This window comes from Saccostrea echinata, unplaced genomic scaffold (genome assembly GCF_033153115.1).
Source record: "Saccostrea echinata isolate AGI-Se365-2 ecotype Australia unplaced genomic scaffold, CSIRO_AGI_Sech_v1 ptg000054l, whole genome shotgun sequence".
NCBI lineage: Eukaryota > Metazoa > Mollusca > Bivalvia > Ostreida > Ostreidae > Saccostrea > Saccostrea echinata.
In genome coordinates, this window is record NW_026889803.1 from 7,483,582 (window position 1) to 7,495,682 (window position 12,101).

General features: G+C 32.7%; 1 protein-coding gene across 1 annotated transcript; it reads right to left on the reverse strand.

Annotated features, from left to right (window-relative positions):
* Nucleotides 1–64: 64 nt before the first annotated feature.
* LOC133171896 (inactive pancreatic lipase-related protein 1-like) lies at nucleotides 65–6,483 on the reverse strand. The gene is made up of 6 exons (XM_061306693.1): nucleotides 6,411–6,483; nucleotides 2,464–2,545; nucleotides 1,916–2,217; nucleotides 1,324–1,573; nucleotides 1,086–1,202; nucleotides 65–1,006 (listed from the first exon to the last, which is right to left on the reverse strand). Exons 2-6 carry the CDS (start codon nucleotides 2,510–2,512, stop codon nucleotides 699–701), a joined length of 1,026 nt encoding a protein of 341 aa, XP_061162677.1. The 5' UTR covers nucleotides 2,513–2,545; nucleotides 6,411–6,483; the 3' UTR covers nucleotides 65–698.
* Nucleotides 6,484–12,101: the final 5,618 nt, after the last annotated feature.

Genomic DNA, 12,101 nt, shown 5'->3' on the forward strand with positions numbered 1-12,101 from the left:
AATGAAATAAAGAAGATAAATAGACTAGTTCAAATCACAAAAAAAACACATAAAAAAATATAAATTTCCCATTGGTGGCGTTCCAGTGTCAATTACTTTTTTTGATTTAAAAATTCAAAGCAAGAACAATTTACATTTGAATCTTTTTATCATAAGGATATCTGAAGGAAAGAAATATTAGACTACATCGCCATATTCACTGGATTACGAAAATTACATACCGAGTATTTCATAATGCACGCATATCCATAAAATTAAATATTTCCTGTTTTTATTAAGATTCCCACATCCCTACATGTAGTTCATAAAAAAGTAATCCAATACTGAAAGATACAATAATTATACAGCGCAATTTTACAAATTTATCAGCACCAAAAATTCTTCTCTCGTTATTTTTACGAATGGAAATACAGTATAAGGTTTGCATTTGAGCAAGAAGTAGCCTTAAAGGGGTTTTCACTGCTTTTTCTACACTGGATACGATTTCTCTTTTTTCGGACACTCTCACTATCCAGACATAGAAAAGTATATTCTTTCAATCAGTCACCATCTAGATCTTTTTGACAGTCAGATCACTTAAATTCTTAAATCATGTCCAGAGTTCTACAAATCCTCCTTCTAAGCAGACCTACGTCTGTGTTCTCTCCCACAACAAGGGTTTGAAGAGATTTCCTGCGGTAAAAACGTAGGTAAACTTGTCATTCCTCACAAAAGGGATATTCAGTTTTTGTTTGCAGATAGAATGTGCCGTGTACATTTTTATCGACATGGTAACCCATTCTATTGCAGCCATTGCGACACGATCTACATCCTCCAAAGTAGTAATCCCAATAGCCTAGGCATGGAAACGCCTTAAATTCACAGAAGGAAGTGATGGACTCTATGAAGTAATCAATCACTCTCATATGACTACACACTACCTTCCACAAAGCGTTGCACCCCGGTTGTCTTTTACCTCCGTTGGGATAAAAATCGACGTGTCCATTAGGACTGCTGATTCCAAGTCCTGGAAGAAAAAGGGTATATATTTATTGATACAAAGAAAAGAAAGGTTTTGATGAATTCTTTCAAAATAATTTGTTTACCAAAATTCATAATAGAGGCCGCATCCGTGTGAATGACATCGACAAAGCTGGCATCAGAGACATCCAATTTCACTTTGATGTCAAAACCTTCAAAATGTAATCCAGCTGGGTCTAAACCTAAAATCCAAAGCAATGCCACTAAGGGAAAGTTAAAATCAACTGTACAAAATACAATAAAAAGAACGATAAAAGTATGTTTGACCATAAACTTTAATAATCGTTAGTAAGCAATAGCTACCTGTTATTCTGCCTATACTACCAATGTTAATGCTTGAACGCGTCCAGTCACCGGCGTACCCCATGATATGGGCCCCAAGACTCTGACCAATCAAATGAACACGACTAAGCTGTATATTAGTTGTGTCCCACAAAGCCTTTAGCATGTTACCAATGGTAGCTCCAACAACGCGCGTGTTTGCACTGGATTTCATGTAATTGAAGCCCTTAGTTCCTGGGGACCAGTCGACAGGTATCACGTTTACATCATCCTAAAAGTGCCAGTCAACAATATTTGAAATTAATTTTTAAATTCAGAAGAAACGTGGTTCCGATCAATTTTAAACATGATTCCATTCATAGGAAATTATGGATCAGTGCCGAGTTTTACTAAAGGTCGCAAAATTTATTACCTTAAGCAAAACTCGGCACAGGTAACTGGATGAGAAAGCAGAAGTGCATCTGATGTAATAAGAACAAGTTTAAAAAAGGGATTAGTAACTTGTATGATTTCTATTTCCTAAACAATAAAAAAACATTTATAATTATAACAAAAATTGTTCAGTAAAACTTCATTTGTCTAAAATTATAATTATAACGGGATATTAACCCACCACTTCCAGAAGCGCATCTTTCATTTTCAGCGCCCATCCAGTTTTGGTAGTGTCAGTAAACCCGTGGGTGATAAATATTGTTAATCGACTTGCATCAAAATTTGATCGGGAGATGGTATTTGAATTGTAGGGGCTCAGAATCTGAGGGGTTTCCCGGTTTTCTCTCGTGTACAACATAAAGGTTGTTTGAATCTTGTTAGGTGAGTCGGGCAGGATACCCATCACATTATTAAATGGAGCTGCATTACTGAAACACCCGATCTGAGCATAACAAACTTTTCTGCTTTTGAAAAACCAAAAACCTAGAAAAGGAAAAAAAAAAGTTTTTAAATGTTGCCACACGAACTACACGGATAAAATGTAAAAAAAAAAAAAAATTGAAATATCTGACAGGAAGTGCACTTGTTACTTCCTGTTGAAAACAATATTAATATTAACATATTAAATTTAAAAAAAAGTATTTTAGGTTTTGAAGTCATTTTTATAGTTACATATAATTAAAATGTATCAGTTTTAGATATTAAAAACAACAATGTAACTGGAATTACCTTGGGATGTTGAAACCAGGAGCAGAAAAGGTAAGATTTTTAACAACATAGGTGACTTTTGAACAGCTTCATATAGCTTCAGCTAAAATGATTTAAAGTAAGGAAAGAAATGTGGATTAAATTATGTCCAGTGATAAAATACAGGATATCCTTTATATACATGTACATTGGACTTGTTTTTGAAAATTAAAGTACAAAGAGGGTGTTGCAGTTCTTTTGTTATTTTCCCTAAAGTTGTAGCAGTTTAAAAGAAAATTTTTAAGTAACAGAAAACGATCTTAAATTTTTTCAGATACAACGGCATATACAGCACAATGTAGAGCGGTATTTAGAAACTGCATATCGACTACCAATTTGCCATTAAATGAAGTGTAAATTAGTCACATAGCAAAATAAGTCAAGTTTTCTGTTTTTCAAATAGGGAATCCCCATTGTTCTCGAAAATTGCCTCCTTGAAACAAAATAAATTTGATATACATATCACAAAGAGACAGGATTTTTCTTCAAAACTGCCATTTCCGATTTTTGTTTCAAAGAGGCATGTTTTTGAAAATCACAAAAATCGAATAAAAATTATTATCCATCCAAAATGCAAAATGTTCACATAAAATAGCACATGATTCTTCAGTGTCGGAGCTGGTCTAGTGGTAAAGCGTGTGGACTCTATGCGAAGATTCTTTTTACCTGAGAATGGGTTCGAATCCTGGAATGGCTTACATTTTTTCCTTATATAATGGAAGTACAATGTAACATCTCGGGAGAGAGAAAGAGAGAGGGAGAGAATGTCAAAGTTAATGGGTAATATTTTAAATGTATACAGAATTAAATTGGTTTCCTTGATATTGTGATCTAAAACTAATTAGTCATACATTTAATGTTATTATATAGTGGCGTTGTCTTAAGGACATACGCAACGTACCTTACCTACTGATAATTTTTCAAGATATTCTTAATTTAAGATTATAGTGCCATCAGATGTTCGTAGACAAAAAATCAGCATGCATTACCAGGGGTTTTGAAAAGATATTAAATGATGAAAATTCATGTATAATTCAAAGAAAAATTTACAAAAATTACTAAACATATATGCTAGATGTTTTGTTTATCCAAACTTGTTCTAGAAGGAGTGAGCAACAGCATTTATAGACAATAAAATGTAGCACACAGTTCCTTTAAGTATTGGAACTCTTCAACTCCAGGGAAAAAGACAATAAAGTTCAAACTACATTGCGTATGTCCTTAAGGAAACTCTCAACACTGACAAAAAATGTTTTTTGGACTTTAAGAAAATTTTATCACATACAGGCGTTCATATTGAATTTTCTAGTTCATTTTCAATATAGGGTACCTGCCATATTTCTCCACAAAAATTAATTCAAGACAATGAAGTATTAATGAACAGGAATTACTGTTGTTTACTTACATTGGGAATGTACATGCAAACAATGTTTTAACTACTTTATTCTGGTCTAATATAATGTTAAGAATACTTTAATCTATTCTAAATTGTGTCATCAACTGTAGAGTTTCATTTATTCCATTTTACATCAAAGGGCAGATCACTCTAACTGCATAAAACTACCATGGAATTTGAACTCTTTACTGAGCAGTGTTTAGAGCTTCCTTAAAAATAAAATACTATCATTTTAGATAATTTATTTTTTTCATACTCATTTCATTATTGTTCTGTTAATTAGTGGCTCAGATTTGACTTGAAACAACTAAATTGAAATGACTCGATGAAATTTCTTGGATATTGCATCAACAGCGTAATTATAGGACACATTTTTATATATTGAAAAATATTAACGCACGCTGTTTATACAGTACATCTTTCAAAATGATGTGCGAAGTGCACTTGCCATTAGTTTTGCTTTTATCGTTCTAACTTTTCTTGTGCAATATGGCGACAGTGACCATAGATGTGAAAAGTTTACTAACAGGTCGTCAGCCTATGTTAGGAAAAACTATGCATGAAACAAACGTAAAATGTGAAATGTTTTGTTATAACAAGCTGGACTGGACATACCCGCTGTATAAATAAAGTCATCTACGTAGCGTTATAGATCTATATTTAGAGATAGGCTAACTCTCCACGCGTAGTGGGTATTTAAGGACATACGCAATGTAGTTTGAACTTTATTGTCTTTTTCCCTGGAGTTGAAGAGTTCCAATACTTAAAGGAACTGTGTGCTACATTTTATTGTCTATAAATGCTGTTGCTCACTCCTTCTAGAACAAGTTTGGATAAACAAAACATCTAGCATATATGTTTAGTAATTTTTGTAAATTTTTCTTTGAATTATACATGAATTTTCATCTTTAATATCTTTTCAAAACCCCTGGTAATGCATGCTGATTTTTTGTCTACGAACATCTGATGGCACTATAATCTTAAATTAAGAATATCTTGAAAAATTATCAGTAGGTAAGGTACGTTGCGTATGTCCTTAAATGTCCTTCTCGATTTAGGGAATAATCGCGAGTTTCTGCAACACCCTCTTTTGCAAATGATAAACTTTTCAACAACATTACATCTAGGCTACATTGTAATACTTACGTGCTGTGGCATTCAATCAACACTTAGATATATCGACTGCGATTTATCAATTAATAATAATTTTCATTCCTACGTTGATTCATTATATCCCTTTGGACTATAAAGATACCACAGAGTCTGACACATCTGTTTCATGTTTGGATATTTTACTAAGAGACAGACATTAATGGCAACTAACAATAAAACTTTATGATAAACGCTATGACTTTTCTATCGTCAATTTCCCTTATTTATGTATCAATATGCCAATATCACCTGCATATGGAGTTTATGTCTCCTAGTTGATTCGATGCACAAGAGCATGATCTATCTACTAACAATTTCTAAAACGAGGCAAGCCATTGACAAAAACGTTGATGAAACAAGGATATCAACAATCTTATTTAAAGTCAACATTTCGCAAATTCTATGATCGATACAATGACCTTGTTAGCAAATAGAATCATATCGTCAAGTCAGATGTTGACTGACGTTTTTCATACAGATTGTTAGACCATTAATTATTCTCAAACTGAATTGTATACGGATTTTCACATTTGTCCGATCGACACCGGATGCTTACTCCTCCAAGGCACCTGATCCCACCTCTGATGTTTTCAGGGGTCCGTATTTGCTCTGCTTCCATAATGAACTTTAGATCGTTATCTTCATATTTCATTACATAACTGTTATTTTTCTAACTATAAGATTTCTTTGAAAAAAATTCCAAGTTAACATTCTCATGAACTTCAACCGATGAGGAGTAATATTGCAGTCAGGCGACACTACCTTAAGCTCATCTTTAGCATAAAGTAGGAAATATAAATGCCTAGATATGCCTAGATATTTGTCAGTTTCTTTGTATTTGAATAAAATAATTTAAAGTTGGAATTTTATCATAAATAATGCAGCTCAAAGTTTTAAAACTTCATGGGGCATATAACCTCGTACTTTTCAACCAGGCCTTTTTTCATATGTCGGGGCGAAATGAATTAATTGTGCTTCATACATGTAAATTTACAGTTTGGTACAACTTGAGATCATGTTCAAGCTTGAAATGCTTTTCAAATGTCAAAATTCAAATTTGTTTGAAGAGGGTAACAAAAAGACAATGTCCTACCCGATATTAATGAAAAGGACATGCCATAATTAACAATATTTGTCCAAATCCAAATGTAGTTGATAACTAAAATAAACACAATCATGACAATATAACATGTTACTGTGTCCGGGAATAACAATATCCGCAATAAAAGAAACTGATAAACACTCAAGATACTCAGTAATGACAGTCATATTTATACATTTCATGATCGTGAACCAAAATCACACAGAACGTTCATTTTACTTTTATCTATATTTTTTTTTTAATTTCTCAGAGATAAATAAAATAAATGCAGTTACACACCTTGATCTACAGAAACAATATTTTTTCAAGTCTGGGTATTTCTGCTTTTGATACTTTCATTTTGTCATTTCATCCTTGAATAAAATATACAATTTTAAAAATAATTCCCATTCGACAAATGCAATTTTATATTCCTGTCAATTTAAAAAAAGAAAATGAAGAGGCCCATGGGCCACAACCCTCACCTGAGTAAATATAATGGCTCTGCTGTTCTTCATCTTCAGATTTTTTTTAATTCCCATCTTTAATTTCATTAAAATTTGACTCGGTATCGTTGACCAAAATCCAGATCTGATTTAGTGTGGCCTTGCTGCTCTTGAAAAGCTTTCTTCCTATATACTCTCGTGTAAAACTTTGATCCACTATTGTAGGCTCAACCTATTCTCGGGGGCCCTGATCTGAACAAACATGGATCTAAATAGCTTGAGGATGCTTGCAAATCAATATCATTATGAGTAATTACGGCTGTTTTGTTTATTAGAGGAAATTTTTCCTATATACTCCCTTGTAAAAAATTTGAACTCCTCTTGTGGACCCACTCTACCCCAGGAGGTCATGATTTGAACAAACTTTAATCTAGACTACTTTAGAATGATGAGAACTACATTGATATGATTAATTGTGGCTTTGCTGTTCTTGAGAAGAAGAGTTTAAAGATGTTTTCTTTATTATATATTCCTATGTATAACTTTGTTGATTTGAACAAACTTTGAATTTTCACCATGTAAAGAAGCTTTCACATAATTTTCATCTTTTCCGAACTAGTGGTTCTTAAGAAGACATTTTAAAGATGTCAAAAATAAAATTTTATACGGCGACAACATATACAGACAACGGACAAATTTCGATCAGTAGAGGTATAAAATGGCAATGTTGAATTAATTGGCGAAAAATACAACATATCTAATAACACAGAGCCAAAGAATTGAAAAGAATCGAAGAAAGCGAGGAGTATACGCTTTCATCATCACATCTGATTGTTTCAGAGATGGGTTATTTATATTTTATGGTAAAATTTGAGCATACTTTTCTAATGTTCACAATAGTGTTTCTTTCAGGAGAATTTGATCATCGAGTTGACATTTTAGTACACATTAACCTTAATTAATATACACATGTATTGGTTCCGATATAATGTTTGTTTTTATCTCTGGATATCTCATGTGCAATGCATAAATGTACAAATACAACTGAAATGTTAAAAAAATAATAATAATAAAATTGACATGCAGATTAAAAAAATAATCTAAATATTAAACCCAATATATTTTACCTTTTTTTCTCGTCCCTCTGAGGTAGAAACTAAATTACTGAATATCTCATGTGCAACAATGCATAATTGTACAAATACACTAGAAATGTTTTTAAAAAAATTAAATTGACATGCATATTAAAAAAAAATAATCCAAATATTATATCCAATATATTTTACCTTTTTCTTCTTCTGGTCCCTCTGAGGTAGAAACTAAATCGGTAGCACGCTTTAAGCGGTACATTTACCTGTATACCAAGATTTACGTTAAAAAAAAATTAACTGAATTTTCATTAGAAATTCACATACATTATGACACAAGTTTTTTTTTTAAAAGTTCGTTTACTTGACGGTTTTTCTAGCATAGATAGACTTTCTACGTTTAGAGTTTATATGAAACAAAACTCTATATAATGCGTTTACCTACTTTCATGCATTAATTGATACGGCCGATGGGCGTGATTCTTAAAAGGTTACAGATAACATCATGTAATGCAATAAAATAACGGGGTTTGAGTGTGTAGTAGCCTTTTGTCTCAGTTTTTTGCTTTTCGTGTGTGAATAAATGAATATTTCAATGATTCACTACTAGATATGGTCACTCATGCTTTATGATATCCCTGTTATAACATTTGAACAAATGGAACAGGAATGACCGAGAGCAGAGATTGTTCTGTGAATTGCAAGGTACCAAATCCATTGGAATCTACAGAACGTACACCGGAACAACAGCTTCCTGTTTCATTCTTATGAAAAGGGATAGAGGAGAAATTTCTGATGAGATTGGGTAGACTCTCACGAAAGGAGTGGTCACCATCCAGGACTAATACACATATGAGGAGATGGGATCGTTCCGCTTTTCAATCCCTTAAGGTTCATCGATACTCGGATAAGAGAGATAACTCTAAGTAGTATAAGTAGTATAAATGATTATTCCTTTATGATATTGTCAAGTTCACAGACCATTTCTGTCAAATTTTGGCCCGCAAGGTAACCCGAAGGCTATGAATTAGATTTCTTTTTGGATAATCAAAAGTGTTAAGGAAAGGTTTTATATGAGTGAGCAGAGGGAAGATGAACATTAAGAGGTAAATCGGACACTGTTAAATATTCGGAGCAGTTGTCCATTGTCCGTCAACTGTCAAGAAAGCGTCATTATACAGTTAAAATACATCATACTGAGGGAGTCAGCAAGATTCCAGTTCCCCTATTTCCCTCCCTATATGTAACTTTTACAGCTGCTAAATATGAATATTTATGAATTTATTTAATTTGGAACATATCTAGGTGGTCTGCATAAGTGTGTATTCAGTTCATTAAACTGATGCTTCTTTTTACTGGGAATCAGTCTTTTTACGGTGATTTTCAGGGAATCAGCAAAATATATCGATTTACTCTTACATAGTGAAAAATCAGTAGAGGTATAATAAATGTTGATATGTTACCGGAAAGAGGCCAAACACTGGAAACCATTCCAGACAGAGACTGTCAAGCTACTTAAGTCATAGTTATACGAAAAAATAAGTTTTTTTTAAAAATGTATGTTCCAGACCTTCATTCAATTTTAGAAAATGTTATTTCTATAAATAAAATAACATATTTACGACATTCTGGGTTTAGTTTAACTAGATGGGAGTTTTAGCCTACGAATCTTGGACAAACAGGCTTCTAGAGAACAAGTTGTAAAATAACTGTTTTAAAGAAAATCTTAAGACTCTTAAAATAGATTGGAAAATGATGGAACATGAAGTCAGAATACTAGACATGGATACGAATTACGAATATATTTATGAATAGTTTTGAGAAAGTGTGAATTTGCCTCTACAGGGTAGTGCTTCCTTTCAACTCCATCACTTTAAAATTCATGAGTAAAATAATTTTTGTAGCACTTCAATGTATACGCAATAGAGAAGAAATTCTAGGTCACATTTTCGTGAAAAAGCTTACTAGAGAAACAAATGGCGTCAATCTGAATTCAAGAAGGATGAAAGAGGTCTAATACGAATTTGGTTAGAAGTTTAAAAAATTAAAGTAAAACAAAAAAGAATTATACTCACTTAGGATGAAACTTAATTCAATTCATACATGTAGCACCAACTTACCCAAAATATTTTCAATTTTCTTAGGCGTTGGCACGATAAAGACCCTCACTGCTCAAAGGCCTTAAGTGCCAAGAATAGATTTAAATTTGAATCCCTTCACCGGCATATGGTGACGTCTTTATATGAGTGAAAAAATTCTCGAATGGGGCATAAATCAACATAACGGTACAATCAATCAATCAAACTGAATAAAATATGGAGATAACGAACAGTATTCAAGATCAAAGTCCATTAAAACATGCAATACAAATCGGGAACAGAGCAAACAAACTCCAAAAAACATCAGAGATGGGATCAGGTGCCATTGAGGAGTGAGCATCCCCTACCGATCACACCCGCCGTGTGCTCCTTGTCATGATCGGGAAATAGCGGAAAAATCCGTCGACAATTCAGTGTGTAAATAATGGCCTAACAATTGGTAAGAAAAACGCCAGTCTGCATATGACTTAATGATATATTGTATTTGTTGACAAGGTCAATGCATCAACCATAGAACTTACGAAATGATGACTTTAAACGAGACTGTTGATATTCTTGTTTCATCAACTTGTTTGTCAAAAACTTATCTCGTTTTAGAAGTTAGTACGTAGAGCATGCTCTTGAGTATTGAATCAACCGAGAGATACACACCCCATATGCAGGTGATAAGGGTATTAATATTATAAAAATATTGCTGCATATTAAGTAAGGGAAGTTGACGATTGAAAAGTTAAAGTTATCACGTTTATCATAAATTGTTAGATTACCATTAACGTCTTTTTCTAGTAAAATATCCAAATATGGAACAAATGTGTCAGACTCTGCGGTATCTTTCATTTCAAGCTCACTGGGATATATCATGTCCACATATGAATGGATATAACTATAAAAGTTAATTGATAATACATCGTCGATATATCTAAATGTCGAGTTGAAGGCCACAGCAAGAGATTTCTTTTTCTCATGTATATAAGATTTTGACATTCTGCTTCAGAAATAGGTCTGCTAACAACGGGGCGCAATTGGTACCTATGGAAATCCCAACAGATTGTTGGAAGACCTGGCCTCCAAAAACCACATACATATTGTGAATCAGAAATTCAAGCATCTTTTTAATATAAACTTCAGAGTACTTATGTGTAAATCAGAATGTTTTTAACAAAATAATTTTACAAATGACCAATGACATGGTAAGTAAATTTACGACTTCCATTTTTATTGAAAAAAAGCAGCTGTCAATGATGTCAAAAAGCCTGGACTTTAATTTATCGTGGGGAATGGTTGTATACAGAGTTGAAAAGTCGTAAGTTTTTATGTTATTGATTTTGGTAAAATTTTGTGATTTCAAATTTTCCAAAAGTTCCTTCAAATTTTTAAGTATCCACATCTGATTTACACCACTTCTCGAATATATTGTTGCACAGTACTCCTGAAGTTTCTCCTTCACTGCTGTTAATATTTTAGTGGGGAGTAAAGAAAGAGGCTTGGTAGAACATTTACTGCAACCCGCTATATATCTTTGGAAGGATTTTTAAGAAATTTTCGGAATCCAATATAAATATGGTAATTCAGATTCATTTTGGTTGTTGGGAATATTAAAAATATTCAGAACTGACATGATTTTGAAGAATTTCCTCCTTAGAAAGGGAGCTATGGGTATAAGTTGGATTGCCAATTGTAAAATGAAATCCCAGTTCTTCTAAAATACAATATAATGAGCCTTACAAACAAAGACAATGTTGTTACCTGCTTTGTCAGCTGGGACCATTATATACTGATCGTGTAGTCTATCTAATTCTTTTTTCACTTCTGAATTATTGAACACAGAAGAATAGATGATTTTCATATTACCCTACAATCCTTAATGCGAGATTTTAACATACATCTGATACATTTAATCCATTCTGACAAAGTGTCAAGGTCTTTTTTAAGCTTCACTACCTTAACATTTCTGTATCAATTTAGACAACTGATCATTTAGAATCACTCCTTTATATTGTAAACATTGGGTACAATATTTAGTCACAATCTTTAACGTCTTGGTGTAATCTGTACATCTTAATTATTATTGTTGTTTACTTACAGATACTTTCAAAGAAAACATCATTTAATTCCTGATCTAGTTGTTCTAGAGATGATGATTTTTGTAAAGTTAACTCTTCCAATTTCTTAATCATCATCCTTATATGGGGTCTCCTGAACAAAAATATTAATTTTTCAGAAATACTTTTAAATACGTATACACTTTCACTTGATAGAACATAGTCACAGAAAAGAGTTGCAATTGAACTTTGTTGCAAGAACTTTCTCCTTAAGAGGCATTTGCTTAAATGAGCAAAGATGCTTCAGGGGAAAAAA